Source organism: Kogia breviceps, chromosome 10 (assembly GCF_026419965.1).
Source record: "Kogia breviceps isolate mKogBre1 chromosome 10, mKogBre1 haplotype 1, whole genome shotgun sequence".
Taxonomy (NCBI): Eukaryota; Metazoa; Chordata; class Mammalia; order Artiodactyla; family Physeteridae; genus Kogia; species Kogia breviceps.
The window spans coordinates 37,437,130-37,462,833 of NC_081319.1; the positions used below are offsets into that span (position 1 = coordinate 37,437,130).

At 45.9% G+C, this 25,704-nt stretch overlaps 1 protein-coding gene across 5 annotated transcripts in view; it reads right to left on the reverse strand.

Moving 5' to 3' along the window:
* The window catches only part of RAD54L2 (RAD54 like 2), a 97,717-nt gene continuing 72,013 nt past the window's right edge, over positions 1–25,704 (reverse strand). For all 5 annotated transcript variants that reach the window (XM_059075256.2, XM_067044043.1, XM_067044046.1 and 2 more), the window contains 19 exons: positions 25,337–25,476; positions 24,750–24,866; positions 24,200–24,426; positions 23,228–23,410; positions 22,954–23,087; positions 21,166–21,362; positions 19,528–19,870; positions 18,664–18,841; positions 17,232–17,474; positions 16,891–17,009; positions 15,260–15,378; positions 13,347–13,446; positions 12,396–12,601; positions 11,797–11,969; positions 10,864–11,060; positions 8,235–8,434; positions 6,953–7,042; positions 4,491–4,583; positions 1–2,086 (listed from right to left, as the gene is read on the reverse strand). In XM_059075256.2, coding sequence (XP_058931239.1) covers positions 1,092–2,086; positions 4,491–4,583; positions 6,953–7,042; positions 8,235–8,434; positions 10,864–11,060; positions 11,797–11,969; positions 12,396–12,601; positions 13,347–13,446; positions 15,260–15,378; positions 16,891–17,009; positions 17,232–17,474; positions 18,664–18,841; positions 19,528–19,870; positions 21,166–21,362; positions 22,954–23,087; positions 23,228–23,410; positions 24,200–24,426; positions 24,750–24,866; positions 25,337–25,476 — 4,054 coding nt within the window. In that variant the 3' untranslated portion in view covers positions 1–1,091. The remainder of the gene's footprint in view (positions 2,087–4,490; positions 4,584–6,952; positions 7,043–8,234; positions 8,435–10,863; positions 11,061–11,796; positions 11,970–12,395; positions 12,602–13,346; positions 13,447–15,259; positions 15,379–16,890; positions 17,010–17,231; positions 17,475–18,663; positions 18,842–19,527; positions 19,871–21,165; positions 21,363–22,953; positions 23,088–23,227; positions 23,411–24,199; positions 24,427–24,749; positions 24,867–25,336; positions 25,477–25,704) is intronic.

The window sequence follows — 25,704 nt, forward strand, 5'->3', positions numbered from 1 at the left end:
AAAAGTCCAAATAATAAATAATTGCCCATAAGAAATAAATTAACATGGAGCTCTCTAATGGAGAAGGAAAAGGAAAGGCCACCAGAACAGGCAGCTGGGGGCTCAGTTCCAACCTTGTGAAGAATGTTTTTTCTGGCCACAACTCCATGACCTCCCACTCACACACTGCAATGCTTCTCCCTCCCAGTGTCTGCACACAGACAATCTCACACCCCAGAAAGGGAGATCTGCTCAGAGACAGCCACTGGGGAAAGAGACACAGATTGGTAATGCCCATTTTCTCTAATAATTTCCCCCAAATTTTAAAACAAGTTTGGCTCTGATAACCAGGGACGTGGGTTAGCTGGGCCTTGTCTTCACCCAAGTAGAAGGAAACTTGTGGTTTCCATGGCTCTTCTCCTGGGCTCACCCTGATGTTCATACTAATAGTTGCCATGAACCACCACACTCTGATTTCCATTTTACAAAAGATAAATTCATTTCTTAGTTTCCCCCTTAGTCCCTCCCTCCCTCCCTTCCCACCCGCCTTCACCCCTGCTCTGTTACATACATGTAAGTACAAACATAAACACACACACACAGGCACACACACACACATACCTGGTCTGCTTCTTTCCCACACCCTAAAAGGATTCCACTTCATGTGGAATCTCAGTCTGCCTACCCTTCTTCTCTTACCCTCCCCCTCCCTCCCCTTCCCTCTCCAGGCCAAGCTAAATCACCCAGTAAGGCAGCTCTCTCGGGAGAGAATGTTCCCAAAGACAGAAATGGGATGTGAGCATCTACCCTCAGATGGGCAAGCAAGCAAGCAGACAGCATAAGCAAGGCAGGCAGGAAGAGAGGCAGACTGCCCTGCCTCTCCATTCCTGTTTTAGGTCCCTGATTTCCCACTATTGCTGCTCTGTTGGATTATTTTTGCCTCTTTTGTTAACCGGCAACAGAGCCCTGCCACCTATGGTCAACCACCCTTCTTTGTCCTCTTCCTTTTCCCTCCTGCCAAGTGCCCTATTCTCAGAAAGCCCAGATTGCTGCCTTCCATCTTGGTGGGCAACCTGCTGGGGCCCCGAGTGAGGTGCAGAGGGGCTCCCCAGCTATTTCCCAGTGACCTCTATTACATCATCATCCTTATCCTCATCATCATTGGAGCTGAACCCCACCTCAGCAACCTCATGAGAGTCAAATGGAGGCACCTGGGACCGGAGAAGGCCGCCAGCTGGGTAGCCTGCATGTGGGGATATGTAGCCTGGGTAGACAGACATGCCCCGTGAAAGGTTGCTGGGCAAGACAGGGGAGGGAAAAGGCGCAAACATCCTCGGCTCGGACAGGAGTGGCTGTGAGAATGGGAGTGAGTAGCTGGGTAGTATCCCTGGTACAGAGGGGTTGAGCATGAAGGAGGGGTTGCTGGCAGTGACTGAGGTAGCCGTGGAAGAGGAACTGACGGGGCCTGCTGGCACCAGAGGGTCAGTAGTCACTGGAAACACCAGGCGGGCATCTGCCAGCAAATTGGACAGCTGGTAGTAGGAGGGGGTACTGCCCATAAACAGGGAATTCTCCCCAGCCTGGGAGGTGAAGGGTGGGGTGAGGTTATGGTTTAAGGAGACGGGTGGCATGGCAAACCCGCCAGAAACTGGATACCCGTGTTCATACGGCTGCACGGGGGCTGGCAGATGGCCCTTCCTGGACCGTCGGCGGGCTGACTCCTGGGCAGCAGGTGGTGTGGCCAACTTTCGTTTGTGGCCCCTTAAGTCCAACACTGGGTGCCTGTCACCACAGGGCTGGCCGGTCACCAAGAGGGAACTATTGAGGCAATGACCCCCATGTCTAGGTTCAGTCCCAAGAGCTGTCCCAGGAACAGCACTGCTGTCCACAAGTTGAGCTGGGGGGCCAGGCAGGGCAGCATTGGAGTTTGGGGAGCTCTGACGGGATTCCCGGGCAGCAGCCACATCTGCATACTGCTGGAGCTCACTGATGATCTCCGGGCTGTCCGGAGAGACAGGCCTGGCCAGCCCCTCAGGGTCGGGGGCTTTGGGTGATGAGGCACTGTGTCTGCCGTTGCTTGTAGACTCGAGAGAAGGCCCCTGGGAACCTGGGGACAAAATGTAGGTAACTGAGAACCAGAATGGTCAGGGAGAGAAGGCAGGTGTAAGACAAAATTCCATTAAAAAAAAACCCTGTCCTGTGGTCCCCCAAATTCAAATAGTTTGATGTGCAAACAACATCACCCAGTCAATTTTTCCCAATCACAAAGAAAGAAGTCCTTTGATCTAGGAAACAAGTCTATCCATGCAAAGACATGTAACTTCTCTGTACCCCAGTTCCCTGTAAAACTCCACCAAGGTGAATCCTATGAAATAAAGGATATGAAATGCTGAAAGATATTCTTTTAGTCACACTCCTTCTGGGGGCAAAGATGGTCAGTGACCAGGATGGGAGAAAAGAGGAAAATGAAGTTTAAAAAGCAGTCCATCCTGGTTAAAAACAAAACAAAATCCATGGCCATGAAAGTGAATGGGGCAACTGGGAAATCTGAAAATGGCCTGAATAGTAGGTAATATTATGGAATTGTTAACTTTTTTTAGTGCGATAATGGTTTTGTGACTAGGAGGAGTATGTCCTTAATCTTAGCAAATGTGTGCTGAAATATTTAGGGATGAAATGACATGATGTCTTCAACTTACAAATAGTTCAAATAATAGGAAGGAAGAGACAGAAGAAAGTTTATGAGAATGATAACAGTCATTGGATCTAGCTGCAGGATACATGGGTGCTCACAGTGCTGTTCTTTTAACTTGTCTGCATGTCTCTCAATTTCCATGATAAAAGCTGGGAACAAGAGCAATCTAGCTCTCATACCCTCATTACCTCATGGTGGGAGGATAAGTGAGAACCATTCCCATAGAGGGGACTTTTGCAAGAGTTCCTAACATTGTTAATGTGCCACACATATACTCTTTGATCTGGCAGTCCCACTTCTAGGAATTTTTCCTATAGATACACCCATGTGACTCTGAACCAGTACTGTAATGGTGGAGCACAACAATCTAAATGTCCAGGGACAGGGAACTCGGTAATGCACTGTATTACACCCATCTAACTGCATCTTGTGCAAACCTTCACTGAGGAACATTTAAAGAAAGGATAAGGAACAAGCACTGAGATACACTAGTGAATGAAGAAAAGAGCAAACAGTATATTACAGTAAGTTAGAATTTGTTTTAAAAATACAAAGAAAAGTTATATACATATATACTTTTTTTAATATATACAGATACACATGTGCACACATACATATCCCTGTACCATGTACATGTATAGAATATCTCTTAAAACAAAACAAAACAAAACAACAGGAGGGACTTCCCTGGTGGCGCAGTGGTTGGGAATCCACCTGCCAATGTAGAGGACACGGGTTTGAGCCCGGGTCTGGGAGGATTCCACATGCCACAAAGGAGCTAGGCCTGTGCGCCACAACTGCTGAGTCTGTGCTCTGGAGCCCAAGGGCCACAACTGCTGAGCCTGCATGCCACAACTGCTGGGGCCTGCGCACCTAGAGCCCATGCTCTGCAACAGGAGAGGCCACTGCAATGAGGGGCCCACACACCACGGTGAGGAGTGGCTCTCGCTTGCTGCAACTAGAGAAAGCCCACGAGCAGAAACAAAGACCCAACGCAGCCAAAAATAAATAAATAAAAATAAATAAATCGGGCTTCCCTGGTGGCACAGTGGTTGGGAGTCCACCTGCTGATGCAGGGGACACGGGTTCGTGCCCCGGTCCGGGAAAATACCACTTGCCGCAGAGCGGCTGGGCCCATGAGCCATGGCCGCTGAGCCTGCGCATCCAGAGCCTGCGCTCCGCAACGGGAGAGGCCACAACAGTGAGAGGCCCGCGTACTGCAATTAAAAAAAAAAAAAAAAATCTATAGAACAAACAAACAAACAAAACAAAACGGGGCTTCCCTGGTGGCACAGTGGTTGAGAATCTGCCTGCCAATGCAGGGACAAGGGTTCGGGCCCTGGTCTGGGAGGATCCCACATGCCACGGAGCAACTAAGCCCGTGAGCCACAACTACTGAGCCTGCGTGTCTAGAGCTTGTGCTCCGCAACAAGAGAGGCTGCGACAGTGAGATGCCCGCTCGCCGCAACTAGAGAAAGCCCTCACACAGAAACGAAGACCCAACACAGCCAAAAATAAAATAAATAAATAAAAATTTAAAAAGCTAAAAAATCCAACCAACCAAACAAAAAAACAACTTAAAACAAAACAAAACAAACAAACAAACAAAAAACAAAACAGGAGTAGCACCACCAGGAAGGAGCAATGGATGGCTGGGAGTATTAGGGAAGAAAAACTTACTTTTCACTATACCCCTTTTTGTACCCTTTGAATTGCGAACCATGTACACATTATCTATTCAAAAAATAAATTACAAACCAAACCAAACCAAAAAAAAAGTGCCATGTAGGTCAATGGAAAGTAGAAGCCACTATACCTGAGGCAGCCATCTGACCATCTTCAGGGGCCTTTGGTTTGCCAGTCGCCCGGACAGCAAAGATTCGCCCATCACTGGTACGGATGTATGTCCCTAAGAAGAAACATGAGGAAGACTGTTAGGAGCAGACATGCAATACAGCCAACCCTGGGAAACTCCAGGCCTAGGCACTGTGGGCTCAGAAACAGCTATAAAACTGGTGTCACACCCTCCTCAATATCCCTGAAATGAGGAGTGGGATGACTGAGCTGTGGACCCAATATTACTCACTTATTCCACAAACACTGACTGCATGACTACCATATACCAGACACTGTTCTAGACAATGAAGTACACAAGACGGAAAAGGGCCCTGTCTCATGGAGCTTAACTCTAGAGGCAAGATAGACAATTACACTAGAAAATATCAGGAAAGGTTAAATGCAATGGAGGAAATAAACAGGGTGCTGTGAAAGAGAGTAAATTGGCTCCTTCTGTTCTGGCCCAGGTCTTCTTGATCTGGAAGGAGACTTATTCCCTCAATAACACCCCTCCCTTGCTAGGAATAATTCAAGACGGGCATTCTATTCCCACACGGCACTAGTCTACCTTCCCTTGGTCTAGAGCATGCCATTTGATCTATCTCTTGGTAGGGCTGTCTCTTGGCCAGAGGTCAAAAAACTTTTTCTTAAAGGGTCAGTTAGTAAATATTTTTGGCTCTGTGAGCCATAAGGTCTCTGTTGCAACTACTCTGCTGCTGTAACATGGCAGCTGGGTGTGGCTGTGCTCCAAAGGTCTTTATTTATGGACACTGAAATGTGAATTTCATACCGCTTTCCCGTCACAGAATACTATACTTTTGATTTTTTTTTCCAACCAATTGAAAATGGTTGAAAATGTAAAACCCATTCTTGGCTCAGAGGTACAGTAACAGGAAGCAGGAATGATTTGGTCCGTGGGCGACAGTTTGCATACCCCTGCTCTAGGCCAGGAAGAACCCAGTAAGGGGGTTACATATGACCTTCTCTGGGTGTCATGTATTTCATGGCATCTTTTCCCTGAAACTAAAAGTACTTTTTAACCCAACAGAGGCTAGGGCAAAATCTCCTTACTAAACAAAGACCCTCGGGGACCCTCACACAGCAGAGGCTGACATGAAAGATAGGCTTCAGCTGTGTCCTAACACCATCCAGCCCAGATTTCTCCAGCAATCTCATCTGGAGAACTCCATAAGGAGGTCAGAGGCAGTGGACTTTTCAAATGGCCACACTGGAAAATTCTGTCATGCAACCCAGGTATACTAATTCATCCACCCACTACATTTCCTAATCAGAGACGTCCACCCCACTCTAAGCAAGTAGGTAAGATGGCACACAATAAACATGTTGGCTTATAACCCAATCCACAGCTCATTCCCTCTGATTATGGTCTCCCTGTGTGTAGTGTAAGTGCTAGACATTAAGCTTTTGATTGCTAAGACATCCATTTCAAAGACATCCATCTTGGGTAAACAAACTGCCAGCTGTACAGCACAGCCACTAGCTAAACTACTAGGTAAGGAACCAGGCTGCTCCCTCCCTTGAAAAGTTCCTTTTTAGAAAGCCTGAGGTAACCTAGGTAACTAACCCTTGAGTGAGCTCGCTCTTCCCTTCCCACACACTAATTCCCATTCTTATGTTTTAAATTCACCAATAAAGGGACTTCCCTGGTGATTCAGTGGTTAGGACTCTGTGCTTCCACTGCAGGGGGAACAAGTTTGATCCCTGGTTGGGGAATTAAGATCCCACGAGCCGCACGGTGTGGCCAAAAATATAAATAAATAAATTCACCAATAAAGAGTGAACCTGAGAAACCCTAGCCACCCCAATCTTGGGCCCTAAGACAGAGACCCAGGTCCACAATCTCTTTCTCTCTCTCTCTCTACCCACAACCTTCCTGTGTGGCCCTTGAGTGTGCCATGTGCCCTTCAGGACCTGTGAGTAGTAAACCTTGTTTTTTCAAAGTTCCCTGATGATTGTTGCTAAGGTGCATCTTGCAATCATAATAAGAACACCAAGGGCTGGTCTAGCCACAACACTGGCTCTGGGGAAATGTATGTGGGGGTTTGCCACAAGTACTACAGGACTGGATGAGTGCCCCAGGCATTCCTAGCCGATACTATCGATAGGCTGAGACCAACACAAAACACTGTGTATATCCAAACCCACTCCAAGATTCTCCATAAAAACGATGGCAAAATATAGGAATGCAGTCTGGATGACTGACCCTAACTCCTTTCTTTTAAGCCACTGACAGATATCCTTTGAGCCCACAACTCGGCTAAGCTCCTAGAAATGTCATTTTCTTATGTTTCCCCCACATGTTACACTCCTATAGGATGATTCCTATCTTCTCTCTAGCTCAAGCCATATGTATTTATTTTGCTTGCCAGCCCACCACTCTCAACCAAAGGTAGGGAATAAGCCCTTTGGTCAGGCTCTCACCTTTTGTCCCACGGATGATGTGGATGCTCTCACCAGCATTAATTCTTGCCTGTACGTCTGTGGAGCTGTTGAGTCCAGGAATAACAATATCTAGTGGAGACAACAGACCTCAGATTTAGATTACATGGGGCCTGACTGAAGGAGGGAAATAAAATGCAAAGTCCACATCCACCCCTGTTCCTCAATGGTTTCCCTAAAGCGTCTCAGTGGAGCAGAGGTCAGAACCAAGGAAGGTGAAACCAGCACGGCCTCTCACAACTGTCTAAACAAAAAATACTGTGAAAACAAGAAGCTTTTTAGAAATCTTATCATCTTTCTGATCAATTTTCCTTGATTTAATTTAAAAATCATAGTTTTTGGTTTAGAAAAAGTTTCAGTTCAAATGCTTATTTCTATTTTTGTTTCTCCCTCCCTAAGCTATTTGCATGTATCTGCTGCTCCTGTCGCTATGAAGAGAAAGAGCATTTTCAAGAATCAGCAGAGAAATAGGATTATGAGAGGCTCTCTTTTTTTTGGCTGCGCTGCAGGGCATGTGGGATCTTAGTTCCCCGACCAGGGATCGAAACCACACCCCCTGCAGTGGAAGTGTGGAGTCTTAACCACTGGACCACCAGGGAAGTCCTGAGAGCCTCTCTCTTCGTTTTTAATTTGTTTCAAATTTTTTTTTTTTTACAATGAACAGCTATTATTTTCATACTCAAAAAAACCAACTAAGATGTTTTCATGAAAATGTATTACGAATATTTCTAGATAACAAGATGAAAAACAGCATCGTGAAATGCTTTCCTTCCCAATTACCCCGAACCACAGAATCAATTGCAGGGACGGATGGGCTGCCCACCTCCTACCACTGGCCCATCATGCTCGATCTACATTAAACTTACAAAGAAAGAAGGAAGCGACATTTAGGTCTTTTAACTAAAGAGGTTGAGAGCTGTCCTTCACACCCACCTGACCCTACAAGTCAGGCAGGACTCAACACATTCACACCTCTCTCTGAAGACCAACCCTATGTCCAGTGACATTTCCACAATCTCTGCAGTGTTCAGAGTCCATCGCACCCACCACATTCAAGAAAACCCAGTTCCGTGTTGCTATTCTTAAGACATTTCATTAGAATGCAAATTCTTCAAGATCAGGGACTGCTGCCTTCTCTATTTTTACCTAGAGTGCCAATGTAGTATGGCCTAGAATACAAACATTGTTTAATAAATACTTCCTGAATGAACAAAGTAATTTTAAAAGGGACAGCACACTGGAAGAGAATTCAGGAGCTCCCAACCTGTTGTGGTGACCACCTTCTGCACAAGGACTCCCGCACGTTGCAGGTAGTTGATTGGGAAGTTCATAGCTGGATTTGTGCTGGAGGCAGAGCTTACACTACCTCCCAGTGGGACATGCCGTGGCATCATGGGGATCGGGGTGGACTGTACAGGACGAACACTGGCCACAGGCTTCTCATCACTCTTCAGTGTTGGCTGCCTAGGAGAGAAAGAGAAGCACACTAAGGAAGTTTGGCAGAACAGCCCTTACTTACCTTTCTGCAAAGACTGCTGAGCCTCTCCAGACTTCCCCATTCTACAGCCTCAGATGCTGCTGAGAGAAGGATCAAAAGAACCTGCAGGGTATGGTAAATTCAAAGGGAGACTAGAGGCAGGGCTGAGACAGAGACAGCAAGGGATAAAGCCTCTCAGAGTCTAAGAAGAATCAGATGTCAGTGGAATAATGCCTTTTTGGAAATGTGAGGTGACATCTGCTCCTCTAGAATTTGGACTGTCTACATACATTAGAAATTCGTCCTTGGAAGGAATTCATCGTTGGAAGTCAGGTAGAGGCAAAGAGGCATTAAGTGGGGGGAAGTTCTTCAGAACACTGTGCATACTAACTTGAAGATAAATCGGTGGAATTTTCCCACTAGCCCAAGAAAATAGGGCCATGTGATGTCACATGTTCTGGTGATCTTGAGACCATCTATCCAACTTTAACCATCATTACTCTCTGAAACCTCAAGTTTCAATAAGTAATGCAGACACCTCTCTCCTCTGCATTACTTTTCAATGGACTTCTCCCAGGGCCAATCCCCAAAGTGCCCCTATAGTCGCAGCCACCACAAAAGCAGCAGCAGGCAAAACGCTGTGCACAGAAGTTGGGCTTCTGAATGACACATAGCCATGGCCAGCCTGAGCACCAGTTGTGCATCTCTTACTACCAAAGTGCCAAAATGTTATCCTGTGGTCAATGATGCATTCCTCACTTTTCACCTTCCTTTCAACTGTATGTTGGTACCTTGAGAAAGCTACTCTTTATTTAAGGTTTTTGAAACAAAGCCCCTGTCTCTAAGCTTTCTGAAGTCTGCATCTTTGGTCTTTAGTTCAGAGAAAGACAGTCTCTTGGACTAGTATGCCCTTCCTCATCTGACTGAAGACTGGCACATAAAAGAACACACCCACTGCTGTTGGAGTAGGTCTGCATGTCTCCTCAGTCACACTGCTCTCAGGTTGCCTTTGGGCAACCCCTGGGGCCCTGTGGATGCCATCATTCCGAGATAGGCCAGGTAGCACAGCAAGCTCACCAGGATCTGGGACCCACTTCCACAATGCCTGCCCAGGGTGGCTATGCAGGAGCTGGGAGCCCTGCTCAGATGTCAGTGGGACTCTTCTCAGGATAAGAAGTCAGAAGGGTAACAGGAATCTAGCCTAAGTCCCATACTCTGCAGGGGCTAAGGCTAGGAATTTGGGCAGAAAGCCCTCCTCACATGTACCCAGACAGGATAAGGAATCAGCAGGATCATGGGATGGCTCATCAAATGCTGTGAGAGGCCGATGCCTCCCACAGGGCCAGAGTTGGGCCAGAAAAGGAGCTGAAATCTCCTCACAGCCCAGCCCATTTGTCACATCTTCCCTCCATATGGCTTTTCTTCTAAGGGGTTCAGACTTAGTCCATTCCTGTTATTGCAAGGAAAAGCCCAGAAAAGAGATAAAAGGGGTGGAGGATGAGAGGAGAACATACTCAGGCAACAGTATCTTGGAAAATGACACAGAAATAAAGTTTGAAGGCTTTGAAACATAGCAATTTTCTACTTGAAAGCATCTTATACATAAAAAGTAGCAAATTTACTCACCAAAATTTAGTCTTACATAAAATCTTACATGGCTTCAGTTCTTTAGAAGCTCATTTGACAAGTTTCTTTCTTTTTTTAAACATGGAATAGTCAAAAGAAACAATTCTTAAATCTATTCCTCTCAAAATAATTATCTTGAATTCAAGATAATCAAACAATGTAAAAATGCAAACCAGGCAATCAGGAAGCTGATCTGATAAAGGCTATGAGGCACTTTGTCTTGTAATGAGGAAAAAAAACATAGATAATTATTCTATAATTTCCTACAAAGAGCTTTTCTCCCGCCTAGCAATTGGCTTCCATGCTGTTCCTATTCTTAATAGTTCTGGAAGCTGTACTCAAGAAAAAGATTTTTTGCTCAGGAATAAGGCAGACACAGAATGAAATCCCATTAGGAACAGCAGAATTCCCTGACTACAATCCAAGACCCACAGAAGATCTGGCCTTCACTCTTGAACTTCGCTCCTAAGTGAGGGCTAGCACCAAGGTGCTGCAGATAGGGAGCAGCTGTGTGGGAGGGCTGGGCATTTGTGTTATGGGAAGCTGCATCTCCTCGGGAGTCCAGAGCGACTCTCCTGAGTCACAAGGCCAGCAGCTCACTCTTCCAGCCAGAGCTGCTTAAAACACCAGGGCTGCTGCACTGCTTCAGTACCTCATCCAAGAGCAGAACCTCTCAGTTCACAGAAGCCAAAGAGCAAGTTGTAGGGTCTCCCTTTATTTAAAAAAGGAACCAGTTGAAAGGCTTGGCCCTGGCCCAGCAGCAAACCTTCTTCCCTTTTCAGTGACTCACCAGTTTCTCTGACTGAAGGCAGGGATGCTGGTCAGGCTCTGGTCACTGGCAGGGTAATACTGCGCATATGATGGGCGGGTGTAGGGGACCGATGTACGTTTGTCTTCCTCGTAGCTTTTCTTTGCTGCTTTTTTCTCAGCTTTGGTCAGCTTGTGATCCTTTCGGTTAAGGAGCAATGACTCATGCTCAAAAGGCTCCTGGGGACACAGGAGGATGTTGATTTAATTACCAGTCTTTGTGACGTACAATAAGCCTTACTTTGAAACCAAGAAATGGCTGGCTGTCTCCAGTACTTAGCAAAGAGCCTGCTCACAGACACACAGGCAGGTTTACTGTCTTTCTGTCAGCAGCATAAATTCTCAACTCTAACCTAGCACCAGCTTTAGATAACCTAAGTCTGCCTTCCATACCAAAAGAATGGGAGAGTTCAGAGAATTACCAGACTATATTTTCAGAACTTTCCCCCCTCTCTTTCTGCTAGGAAAACTCACAATGGCCAAATTATTCTCATGACTGAGCTCACACTCCTAGGATGAGACTAGGATAGGATAGGTGGTTTGGAGAGGGGAGGGGGACTGTCTGGGGCAAGGAAAAGAAGCAGCTGAATTCAACTCATCTGCATGAAACAAAATTTTGGATGGGCTTCCCTGGTGGCGCAGTGGTTGAGAGTCCGCCTGTCGATGCAGGGGACACAGGTTCGTGCCCCGGTCCGGGAAGATCCCACGTGCTGCGGAGCGGCTGGGCCCGTGAGCCATGGACACTGAGCCTGCACATCTGGAGCCTGTGCTCCGCAATGGGAGAGGCCACAACAGTGAGAGGCCCGCGTACCGCAAAAAAAAACCCACAAACTTTGGATGAAGGAAACAAGCTTGCCAGACAAGCTTCCTTCAGTGGAGAGTGCAGTACTGGCACACATGCATACCAGGGTCTTACCTTGGTGATGAGGTGAGGGTATTTCAGACAGGCAAGTTGCAGGACTGGCTCCTTGATCCCCTTTATGTTCAAGGATGCTTGGGGAGCTGGCTCCTTCTCAACAAAGTGCAGTAGGTTCTCCACCTCCTTTCGAGTAAAGTTCAGCATTGGATTGAGATCATCTACGACCCGATCTAGAAGGGAGAAGACATGGAGAAAGTCAGTTCACAGCAAAGAAAACTGCAAAAGCACAGCTACAAATATTGGAAGAAAGGTTGTGGGTGGCATAATTGTCACTAATATCTATCTAAATCACCTCAGGCCACTCCATATCTGAAAGTCAAAGAGCAGGTCTGAGGCCCTCATGAAACAGAAATATGTTAAGAGAAAACTGCATAACCAGCTCAGCTCTTATCATTAAACCCATCTTCAACAATTTGAGGTAACTTCCCTCTTAAGCAATTATTTGAATCAGAATGAGATGGAAGGAACTGCTAGCTTTCTATGACTGAAAGCTTGTCTGTGTTTCCACATCCTGCCCCCCTCCCCTCCCACCCTTGGTACAATTAGAATGGTAGCCTGTATAAATGTGTCTTTTCTGAGCCTGGAAGATGGCCCACCTGACATGCCCTGCTTGGAAATCTGACGGTCATAGATCTTCTTTTCGAGGGTGAAATCAGCCACAAGGCGATAGATGTGACAGGGCTTTTTCTGGCCGTAACGGTATACCCGACATACTGCCTGAGCATCATGGCAAGGGTTCCAGGAAGCATCAAACACCACCACTCGGTTGGCACCAATCAGATTCACGCCCAAGCACCCAGCCCTTTAAAACACAAGCCAATAATCACAGAACTTTTAGTTTTAAAGATAGTTTTCAAATTGGTTTTATCCTCTGTGACTCCTACCCCAAGATCATCCTCTTTATCATAAGCAGAATATACTGAATGATTCTGCTAATGAACAATGTATTCCTCAAGCACTGAAAAGTATGCCCTGAAAGTCCAACATGAAGTACCTACCAGCTCAGAAAGAAAACCCACCCTCCCATCTCTCTGTGATGAGTAAAGGCCCACATCTTGGCCCCAGAGCGATGTCACTGGGTGAGGGGAAATGTCTGCATACCAATGTTTCTGATGTGTTTAGTCTAACAGCTTAGGAGAATGACTGGTTCATACCCTATCGAGGGCATTCTGATGGCAGAAGGCAGCACAGCCTTCAAGTCGCTTGGCATGAGACAAATAATGCCATCAGTCTTTTATAGTTATATTACACTTTCTACTTATTAAAGCACTTTCACATTCATCACATCATCTAAGCCTCAGAACCGTCCTGAGAGAAAAGCTAATTATGACCATTGTGAATGAACGTCTCAAAGAAATTCATGACACTATCATAATTGCCCTTCTAACACAATTTCTTTCTGGGGTCCCCTCTCTGACCTCAAGAACAAGTCACAAAGCTGAAGAGATCTCTTCTGACAGAACTTGGACAAGCCTTTGCGGTACCTGCCCATGTAGCCAAATGCCCTGAATGCAGTCCTCTGACCTCCCCTCTCAGGATCCACTCACCTTGTAGAGAGAAGGAACAGCCAGGTGGTGAGGTTGCTGGGATCATTGAACTGATTAATGAGCCGCTCCCTCTCAAAGGCAGGGGTGCTACCATCTAGCCCTAGGACAGAAGGAAACACAGAAGAAATGGACAGATGAGGGCAGGGGTACACAGCAAAATCAATGGGCAAACGTGTTTAAAACAAAACAAACACACACTACAGTGCTCAGATTCCACACCCTGGACATTCCGTGGGGATCTACCATGAGACTCAGGCATCTATAATTTAAAAACACCCCCAAGTGATTCACATGTGCAACGAAGACTATAAACTGTGTTTTTCCCTTTAGTATCTTGGGTCAATTCTAAGGCCAAGGTTCCTAGACTTCAGAGTGCAAAAGAATCACCCTAGTTAAGGAAGCCTGGTAAACACTGGCTTAAGGTAACTGCTCTGCCTCAGTCCTGTGAATCTCAGTGACTGCAAAAGGACCAAGGGTTTTGTGTTTTGATATGGATGATGTTCCTTCACCATGCAGGAATCTGCATTGTTAACAAGCTCCGAAGGCTAAGAAGTTGCTCAAAGGAGACATTAAAAAAATAGAACTGGAGCAGTGAGATGGAACATATGAGTGAAAAGAGGGAAGCTCAAAAGAAAGAGAAAAGGTAAGCTTCAGTTAAGAAGCATGAATAAGGGAAGAGGGGTGACATTTGCCACCTACAGTAAAGCAGAGAAAAGGGCAAAGCTAAGGGTATGAAATACTACATGGAGAACTGAATTACTACCAATGTAGGAAGCATTAGTTTAATTGCCTGGTATTAGAGGCTCCCTCAATCAACACCCCAACCTACCTTTCAACTTGAGTTCCCACAATTTCCAAGCACAAAAAAGCTCAGCACTGACTCACTGGGCAAGCCTATAGTCAACACAAGGATCCAGGCTAGCTCCTGTGCTGGAGTCTCATCACCACCCCCTGAACCTCCATTTCTCTAAATCTTTCCTTTAGGCCAGGGCTTCTCAACAAGAAGATTTCCCCACACTACTACCCCACAGGGAACATTTGGCAGTGTTTGGAGACAGTTTGGGTTGTTTAACTGTGTGGATGCTACTGCCATCTAGTGAGTAGAGAACAGAGATACTGCTAAACATCCTACAATGCAAAGGACAGCCCCCTACAACAAAGAATTAACTGGCCCAAATGTCAATATCTGGTCAATAAGTCCCTGAAGTCAATATTTCTCAACTTTTTTTTCATTACCACCCCATTAAGGAGGCTTTTTACACATTTTTTCCCAATCACCATGCCCTCCATAAAATTTTAACACCACAGATATACTGTATATGTTTATTCATTATATACATATTTGTGCTTTATATTTTTAAAAAGTTAAGATTTTTTTGTCTCCTCGAGAACCAATTTTCACCCCCTTAGGGACACCATCTCCCCCAATTTGAATACATGATCTAGGCTGTGGTCACTTTGTTCCTTCTGCCTAAGATGATCTTTGGGCCACACCAGCTCTGTATATTCAAATTCTCCCCATCTCTGCAAGTCTAGTGCAAGTTCCACCTCCTCCAGGAAGCCTTCTCCAACCATCCTCACCATGATGATTTTGTCCTCCTTAGAACCCCCATGAAGGCAATCAATCAGTGCTACTTTGAATCTGTCTCTGAGTTGCTGCACCTCGGATGATGACAAGGCATACGTCTTCTACATCTCTGCACTCCCCCTATCTGGCTTAAGCTCCCCAGCCCAGGACAGTGCCTCACACAAAGCAGCTCGCTCTTAGTGTCTCTCTGCTCCTTAGTCAATCACAGATATGCTTGTTCATGTGATGGTGAATGGAGTAGGAGAAGAGAGAAAGAGAGAGAGGGAAAGGAAACCCTTAGGCAGACCTTGCCAAGGCTCCAGGAAGAAAGCAGCAATGAACTCACGGAAGTAGCTGACGTTTCGAACCCACTTCTGTACTCCTTGCCCCTCAGCACCAGGTAGACAGGGCGCTTCTCGTTTGCCTAGGAACTCCTCGATTAAAGCCAAGGTGGAAAGGCTCTGGCTGAAAGGGACACATTTGGTTCAGAAGGCTCCTGGACCTAAGGGAATTTTGTTCCCCAATAGGCCCACCTCAATAGGCTCCCCTCTGACAGTGGGAGCTCCCACATCCTACTCCCCACAAGGAACCACCCTAACTCATAAGGGAGTAGAGTCATCCACACACTTATTACCACCACCCTACTAAAATATTCTCTATACTATTACTTCCTCGATTGAAAAATTCTGAGATTTAGCTCAGTGCAGAGTAACAAATAACATCAGCATTAAAAACCAACACTGCATGAATATGCATTAGATCTAATTATAGGCCACAGGCAATATTATGTATCTTACTAAGGAGAGAGATCATTTAGTTGCTTCCAAGTTATGCAGAGAGCCAGTCCATAAAAGCAGTGGAACACTAGGCTCTCCCTAAGTTACAATCACTGCTTTCCTCTCAAAGTATCTTACACATGGGAACCCTCACTCTGAGACTCCCAAGCCAGGCTCCTGCCACTTAGCTCTCACTGGAGCATAATCTAGTCGGAACAAAGGAGAAGCAATCTACTTTATGTCTGTTTCCCTGAGGAGTGAGGCCTTGATGGGACTCAAAGCTCTGGCAAGACTAAGAATGTGACTTGGAACAAAAAACATCATTTATTTGGCCTTATATACAAAGCTTAGAAAAAGAAAAAAAAAAAGGCTGGGGAGGCATAGATGCAGTTTAGACCAGGGGTCAGCAAATGTTTTCTGTAAAGGGCCAGAGAGTAAATATTTTTAGGCTTTGCAGACCACACACAGTCTCTGCTGCATATGCTTCTCTTTTTAAAATTTTTATTTAATTTAATTAATTTATTTATTTTTTTGCGGTATGCGGGCCTCTCACTGTTGTGGCCTCTCCCGTTGCGGAGCACAGGCTCCAGACGTGCAAGCTCAAGAGCCTAGCTGCTCCGCGGCATGTGGGATCTTCCCGGACCAGGGCATGAACCTGTGTCCCCTGCATTGGGAGGCGGACTCTCAACCACTGCGCCACCAGGGAAGCCCTTAATTTTTATTTTTAAAATTTTTTATTTTATTTTTTTTGGCCGTACCCTGCGGCTTACGGGATCTTAGTTCCCTGACCAGGGATTGAACCCGTGTCCCCCGCAGTGGGATCGCAAGAGTCCTAACCACTGGACAACCAGGGAATTCCCTGCATATGCTTCTTTAAAAAAACAAAAACAAAAAAACTTTTCAAATGTAAAAATGAGTTCTCAGGCTGTACAAAAACAGGCCACAGGTCATATTTGGCCTGAGCTACATTTGAAGGATTAGACTGTGATCTCTAATGTTAGCCTAAGGTTTCAAATTGTTCTCTGCAGAGAAATTGCACTGGATAAAAAAAAGAAACTCTAAGAAAGAGAAGAAATGCAAGAAGCACTAGTTGCAGAGGAATGGAGATAAAAGGGGGCTGGTGCAACCCCGGATGGTCTCACTCTGCAGGGGTTGTATCACTCTTTACCAAAGACACACACTCGGCAATTTCTCTTCCTACCTGAACACAAGGATCTTGTCTCCAAGCTTCACACTTTCCTCAATCAGGTGGAAAAGCAGTACCATCTTGGGAGAGTTCTCTAAGACACCAGTCTGGTAATTAGTCAAAAGGTCCTTGGCCTATAGGAGAGGAAATGAGGCAGCTTGGAGCAGGTCCATGGCCAGATTACTAGAAATACAATTCTCTCCCTCAAAGGCAGCAGCTCACGGGCAACCTTAATAGTTCCCTGCAGACCTTAGCAGTACAGTGCACTGTGCAAGCCCCACCCTCTCCCCACGAAACCTTTGCATGATCCCTTCTCAGCAGTGGTTTATGGCCACAAAAGTATCTGCTTGACTCACCCATTCATATGTGACAATGTTGTTGCCTCGCTCCTGGAAAGGGTTAAAGCCGACCCCTTGTAGGAACTTGCTATTGGTCGCCTCTCCTATTGAAGTGCTGTCCTCACCCTTGCCTTTTGTTCCCTGTGAAGGGCAGCGGGCACTAGTCCCTGATGAACCAAGCTCTTCCACATCTAAGTCTTGCTCATTGGCCAGGTTCTCCTTCTGAAGGGCTTCGTACAGCACGTCGGGGTGATTCCAGATCTGAGGTTCAAGTTAAAGGGGAGGAAACATAGGGCAGAGAACAATCTAAGGGTGTCCCAGGGAGTTTGGAAACGTGCAGTTATTCAAACACACACCTCCCACGGCACACAGTCACACCAAAAATTAATGTCTCCCCAACCCCCTCATGGTCAAAGAGCCTGCACATTCATTTTCACTAACCAACTGATTGTCATGATACATGAATGGGAGAATTCACACCAGTAGGCATGCCAGTATGATTGGTACACAACCTAAAAGGCTGTGTCACAAGTCTTGCATTCTTATTTAAGCAAGAACAAGAACATTCCTGTTTCACCATGTGGCTACCGTCGACTACTGTATGAAACTATGAAACAAGACCAATCTCTCCCTATGGACAAATGTATCTAACTTACAGATGATCAACCGTAAGTCATTTCAGGGACTATTCCTGGCAGGAGTTGAGAATTCCAGGGGAAAGAGGGGTGGGGGATGGGAAGGGTATGTTTGCACCGCAGCATCCTCAAGACCATGTCTGCTTTACCTTCCTTGTCCTGGTCTAGGACCGTGGGTACAAAAGAAATATTTTGAAACCCATCTGTCCCCAGACACACACCTTCAGCTGACTTATTAAAGCAGTGCTCAATTGGAAATAATATCCAACAGGTTGGTTGAGAGCTGTCAAAGAAACAGATCCTTCATGAGGCAACAGAGAGCATCTGGCCAGGTCAAAGACAAGTCAGGGTTCATCAACTTGTTCACAAGGCTCAGTGCTAAAGACACCTAGGCCTTGCTGTCCCCAAACCATCTCAAGTGTTATCAGAATGAAAGAGATCTTGATCTGATTAAATATAGAATCAAATGGAAGGTATCCCTAATAATGTGTCTATGCTATATATTTCTTGAATCCTGATTACGCTAGCAGTCAAAAATTTTGTCCCACAATGTTCCACCATAACTCCATTTCTCAGGTGAAAAAAATCAGTGAGAAAGGAAGTGACTTCTCAAGTTTGGTATAACAAGTTGCACATTTGCAAGGGGCATCATTTACATTATAGTCTATGAGTGGCACTCCCGGGAACTGTCTCTCCTTGAAGCCCTCAATTCAGTGAACTTCTTCCTTTATCAAGGACTCCCAGCAGGAACAACTCCCTTGGGACCATGAGCATCCTTAGTCTGTGTCTTAGTATTCCCTGAAGCCTCAACACACCTTGCAGCAGACACAGAAAGCCTTGAGGGGGTTCAGCCCCAGCCAGCCACTGCTGCCACAGTCCCGGAAGCGGTCCATGAACTGTGTATACAAATCTCGCTGGATCTTAGAGAGTCGCACCAGGATCACATTTTCTTCCTTGGCAGGGAGATGAATCTTCAGCACAGTGTGGCCTCTCCTACAAAGGTACAGATCAGAATTGACAAGGCAGTGTGTCCAGGAGGGGTCAGTGCAGGATAAAAACAGAACCCTGCATTTCTACCATACCGCCTTCTTTAGGATCTCAACATTCACAACAGCCTTACCATAATGTGGATTGGCTCAGCAACCATCAAGAGACTTATTTTGAGTATAAAAACTAAAGCAAAGAGGCAGAGTGACCTGGGAACTCCACGTTCTTACCCTAATCTAGGGCTGCTTCTCTAAGTTTTCTCCACACATGCCATCTTAACAAGGAAAAACAAGGGGATGCTTCAGATTGGCCTAACCTACATCTTCTAAGATGCTGAAACTGGTGAAGCCATACCCCTGAGAACCACCACTTTATTCTTTCACTCAAGTCATTAGAATGGTAGCTGTCTCCTGCTTCTCTCAGCAAGTAAGGCAGATATCCCTAGTAACCTCAAAGATTAACTTCTGAGAAAAGCACTTCTGGACCAGACTTCCAGAGATTGAAATATTGGATATCTACCATCTGCTAAATATTCAGGAAAAGCTATTCAGTAAAAGGAAAGTTTTACTATTGCCCTACTAGAAAGGGGCCCTCCCACTGTAACCACCTTTCCCCTTCAGGAAAGCCTTGTCATGTCTATTCCACCAGGGCTCTGCAAGGATTTAGAAAACTGAGCCCTGAGGATGGCTCACCTCTGCACAAAGCCCTCCAAGAGGCTGTGCAGGACATGGCTCCGGTACCGCATGAGGCGGACATCCTGAGGCGTGCTGTCAATACACTGTCCATTCAGGATGGGGCGCTCAAACATGTTGCTGAACTCCTGCCGGGTGCCAAGGAAGTCTGGGCGCACAAAGTCCACCATGCACCAGTACTCGATAAGGTTGTTCTGCAGGGGGTATCCGGTCAGCACCACCCGGCGGCGAGAGCGAATGTTCTTCAGGGCCTGTGAGGTGCTGGCCTGGCAGTTTTTGATGCGGTGTCCCTCGTCACAGATTACCACATCAGGGCCAGGGCGGCATAAGGCCTTCTCAAACTCTAGGGAGGGAAGAGGATCCGGAGTAAGAGGGTGAGAGGGCCTGCTCTTAGTCAACAATATGAGAAGTAGGGGTGCACCCTGGAGGAGACAGAAGAAATGAAGGAAGCAGGAAAGCAAGAGTCAGCCCCCATTGGTGAAAGGGAGCCAGCCATTCAAGCTCCTGTGCATTTGGTGTGACACATTAACCTGGCCTATTGACTCTTGCAGTAAATATCCCTTTTCCCTCTTTCCTTTCCTTAATTTTTTCCCCTTTAGGCTAAGAGTAAAACTGACTTGCATTCCTAGGGCTTATACCAACTAGGTACCAGACAGCACGACTTTACAGAGTACCAGCCTAGGATTAAAAATGAGTCTGCACAGGGCTTCCCTGGTGGCGCAGTGGTTGGGAGTCCGCCTGCCGATGCAGGGGACGCGGGTTCATGCCCCGGTCCAGGAGGATCCCGCATGCCGCGGAGCGGCTGGGCCCGTGGGCCATGGCCGCTGAGCCTGTGCGTCCGGAGCCTGTGTTCCGCAATGGGAGAGGCCACAACAGTGAGAGGCCCGTGTATTGAAAAAAAAAAAAAAAAAAAAAAGAGTCTGCATGATATTGATGGGAATAATCCAGACACTTCCACTGACTCTCACCATTGTCTTGGTGCCATCTGAGAGCTGGCTAGTGGGAACTAACTAAAGGACAAGGTCTTCCTGGAGTTACTCGCCAGTCAATGCTAAATGGCAAATTCAGCCACAGAAGCAAACCTAAAAAACAGAATCTCATAGATGAAGAGATCTATAAAATGAAACAGCCTCTGAACCTTAAAAAAATTTTTCTTCCCCAAATAGACCAAGGCCCCATAGAAGAGGGAACAGAACTAGAACTATGAGAAGAATGGCTTTCACCAAAAAAACAAGAAAATTGGGATAAATTCTTCTTTTATAAATTCACAAACAACATTATTACTACTCTGTATATTAGCGATTTAAATACTTTATATTTTCTTAATGCTATTTCACAACATCTCTGGGAAGTGGTGAAGGGAGCAGTTACTCTTCTAACTGTTCTGTGAAAGACACAGGGGAGTCTCCCCCATGCCAGCCTGTGGCCTGGCCTACCCAGAATTCCACAGCCTGCAGAGAAAGCAATACTTTCTGAGAGCCAGTGCAGGTCATCCCACCTACCTCGGGGACCAGGATTTCTGGTTCATGTCAATACAACTCACATCAATAATGCTTCCCATTTGACTAGGTGCTATAGCAGACACTATTTCTTTTCCCCTGGATCACCCTTTAGAGTATTCCCAGAGAGGCTGCCCACCTCTTCGAAACTCCTGCTGTCGATCTTCCTCATCCAGATCAATGATGACCGGGTGAGAACGTTTCTTGGTTTTCTTCGGTCTACCTGTGGCAAAGGATTTCTTCAGGGTGAGGAGTCTGTACATTTCGTACCCCATCAGCAGCACCCCACCCTCTGACACCCAATCAGCCATCACTTTAGCACGAGCTGCCATTGTCCTGCAAGAGTGAACAGAAAGAAAGTATTATTTCTTCTCCTGCTTCCCAGGAAAAATTCCTCACAGTCAAAGCTGTGTTCATGTACATTCAGAAGTCCTTATTGCCAAAGACTTCATGTGGCAGCATCAAAGGGCTGGCCAGCTACCCAAGGACTTTCCCACCATTCTAGAGACACTAATTGCAGTAAGGATGGACTGGTTTACTGATGATGGTTAAATAACAAAAAACAGAAATTCAATGGCACAAGACAAGCAAAAGTGACAACCTCCCTGGATGTACATTCATGACTACAATTCTACATTTGAGGGAGAATTTCAAGTTATTCCCATAATGAATACAAAGTAGTAAAAGCAAGGGCAACATTCTACCTTTCACCTGCCCAGGCCTTCGTGAATAAAGAGCCAAGGACGCACAGTAAAGGAAAAAGAACAGCAGAGACCGGATGCCACTCAGCACAGTCCCTCTATATTGAGCCCTGGCTGTATTTCATTAACTGCTGTGTGGACTGACAGTCCTGAAATCTAGGAAAGAGCAGGTGATCAGCCACCTGTGAGGCCACTCATAGTCTCCTCATTTTGATGTGTGTGACCAAACATCACAAAAGGTGGCCTCTGCAGAAAAGAAAGTCTACCTTCTCAATTATCCATATCAACGAGGGGAAAGGGTAGCATGGATTGCTGGCTTGGATCAAGAAATAGCTTTAGATTTTTGGAAACCAGGTTAAATTTATGGAATGGAAATATAAATAATTTTATTTAAATCTGAAACAAAAAAAGGTTTGCACCTTTCAAAGCTTGGAAGATGTACTGTTAAAGATCAAATATAGATTGGTGCTTAAAAGTAGAGACTGGTGATTAGGTTTCTAATAAAAGATAAATGTAAAACGTGAAAAGTTAGGAGATGGAAAGTTTCATTTTATCATGCTGAATTTTATTACTATACACATGGGAAAATGTGACCATGTACACAGATATTTCAGGATATAAAAGCATCTTCAAGCAGAATACAAGAAATTTTCCAGGCTACATAACTCTGACTTTACTGAAAAACTAGGCAGAGAAAAAATGAGTAGCAAGAAGAGAGAGGGGGGTACATCAAGAAACCAAAAGGAATCTGAGAGGACAAGGCACATACCCAGATAGATTGCCTTGACATCCAGACCCTGGGAAGAAGTCTAAAAGGAAAGGGGGGGGACCTTCCCTGGTGGCGCAGTGGTTAAGAATCCTCCTGCCAATGCAGGGGACACAGATTCAAGCCCTAATCTGGGAAGATCCCACATGCCATGGAGCAACTAAGCCCGTGCACCACAACTACTGAGCCTGTGCTCTAGAGCCCGCGAGCCACAACTACTGAGCCCATGTGCCGCAACTACTGAAGCCCGCACTCCGCAGCAAGAGAAGCCACCACAATGAGAAGTCCATACACTACAACGAAGAGTAGCCCTTGCTCACCCCAACTAGAGAAGGCCTGTGCACAGCAACAAAGACCCAAGCCAGCCAAAAGTAAATAAATAAAATAAATAAAAATTTTAAAATAATAATAGAAAATAAATAAAAGAAAAGGGGCAGAGAGGAGAGGGCAGGCCACCTACTTGTGCTCATCATTCAAGATGTGAACTTTAAAGAACCGAGGCTGGACTTCTTCAGGCTTATTGTCAGCTGGAAGGGCTTCAGGAGCTGGGAGCCACATGTTGAACTCTGCCAGCCAGTTCTGAAGAGTATTAACCTATCAGAAAGTCAAGTCCAAAAACAGAGTTTTAGGGAACAAGCTCAGAGCTGAGCTCATAAGGCTTTTTAGTTCCCAGTAAGGCATTACTCCAGAGCTCTGCAGAGGGGTGACCAAGTGGTGTCTTCCCAAACACTTACTGGCACAATGGCAAGGACAGTTTTGGCTGGCGTGTGGCGGAAGAGGACATCGATGAAGGAGATCACTTGCAAAGTTTTCCCCAGTCCCATGCTGTGGGCCAGGATACAGCCAAAGCCACTACTGGTCTTAAATCGCTCCAAGGACTCCACCAGGTTATCATACAGGAACCGGATCCCACCAATCTGACAGGGAACAAACACAAACAAATATCTTTGGCTGGCAAAGACCAGGGGTCTAGTTTACTTACATTGGAATTAGTCAGAATTAAGTAAATGAGCAGACATTATACCAGACAGCTGGTGTGGATGGCTACAGAAGTTTCCCTGAACCCTGATTAGTTTATTGGCTGGTGACTTTCTTCTCGGAGAAAACACAGAAAAGCATTCACCTGGTACAGTGGCCCATCTAAGCCAAGAATCTTGAGTACCAAATTCCTGACTGGGTCCTTCACTTAGGCTTGGTCTGGCTGACATTGGCTGCTCACCTCAAGGAAGCCCATTTCACAAGGAGCTATTCTTACTGTTAGTTCTTTCGTTGAGTCAACCTCTGCCTTCATAGAGCTTTCACTCACTGGTCCTGGTTCCAGGTTCTGGGTCAACACAAACTTCTCTGATCCTTCCTATCAGAAAGTCCCTCAGACTTCTGAGTCTCACATCTCTTCCAGAGCAACAACTCCCTAATCAAAGCACTGCTCTCCAGAGAGTATCTCAATCAGTCTTTCAGATCTCACAGAAGGAGGCTCAAGATTATTAAGCCAAAAGATTAGCACCTTCTACATGATAAGGCATCTCTCAGGCTTGTCCCTTCCCATTCATCAGGAATCCTGAAGCATCAACTGCTAGGAGGAAGAATCAGGCCTTTCCAATAGCTGCTCATGGTACCAAACAAGTACTTCACAGGCTGTGATGCGGGTGACGTCCACAGCAAGGAAGCTGAAAGGAGACCAAGAGAAGAGTCCAGATTTGCTGTACCTGATGCGGTTTCACTGCCCGTGCCAATTGCGGGGCCAGGAAGACATTTTCTTCTTCCGGAGGGTGGTTCAAGTTGACAAGGACCCGCCCCAGAGCATCGCGCTGATTTAAGACGTCATTCACATGGGTGCCACCTTTCTCCTCTTCCTCATCCTCCTCACTGACAGACTCACTGCTGTCCACAATGTGCAGAGTGTCCTCCTCTCCAGAGCTCAGTTCAATCACCTCTGAGACAGCCAACAAAACAAAACAAAAACTCAGGAAGCAGAGACAATTTACTGCTCGTTGTAAAAACAGGAGAGCATGGAAACCAAGTTAGAACTTGTTATCACTTGTAAAAATTTTTATTTCTATTATTTCTCTCTTTTAGCTTCATGTTAAGACAAGGCGAAAACTTATATTTACCAAGGAGACTCAGGAAAATTTGTCAGAGTCAGACCCCAAACTGAATGAGGAAGGACTGAACAATCTTCTATTCAAAGGTACAGCCAATCTCTCAGGGCAAACATTGGGTCAGGAGGAAGGAGGGGCACCTCTGGCTCAATCTTACCATCTCGACTGCTTTTTTCATCTTCACTGCCACTGCTACTGTCCAAACAAATCACTTCCTGGGTCAAGACCCGAGGAGGCAGTTGGGGTCCATCACTTGCTCTTAAGACAATTTCCTCTGGGGAAAAAAAGATGGAAGGGAATGTCAAAACCACATTTAGCTCAAACATGTTTTCCAAAATGGTTTGCCATCCTCCTCCTTTGTTGCTCTCTGGGGGACTATCCCCTGAGGAGACAAGTAGAGGGCATCTCAAAAACCCCAGTCTTCTTCCCAAATTCCCTTTTCTCCACTGGCTCTTACTTCCTAGTATTCACCTGACCACTAGAAAATGCCCTAATCCCTTAGCATGTTAACATCCAAAGTTATGGATGAAAATCTAAATAAGATCAATTTGAGGAGGTACATTTTTATCCATCTTAACTTTTCAAATGAGATCCTTCTGATCGTGTGCTTCTAAGAAAGTGAATGGATTGAAAGGATTCCTGAGAGGTCACCATCTTATTCCAGATCTGTCCTTGACCACAGTGTGCACTGAGGGTCTCTTCTCCCTGCAGCACGGCACCTTTCCTGCCACCTCCACTGCTTACCGGGAAGGAACTCCAGGGGAACAGTGGGAATGGGGGCTGCGTAATCCTTCCTCTGCTGCTCCAGGCGTTTCCTTCTTTCCAATTCTTCCTGTTGTGCTGCTTTGGTAACTGGCTCCAACTGATCCTCCCGGAGCAGCTTGCTAAACATTTAAATAAGAGAGAGCACTTGGGTTCACTTGAGATTTGGGCAATGTAATGTCAAGATAAAGAGGGAAACCATCATTGCTGGGCTCAGAGAGCTGAGGTGGGAGAAGAAGCCATATCAGTCCCACTACACCCACGAAATGGTCAAGGTCAAAAAATAAATGGGACTTCAAGGCTCAGGTGGTTCTGGGCTAATATGTTTTTCATATTATTTAACTTCCTGA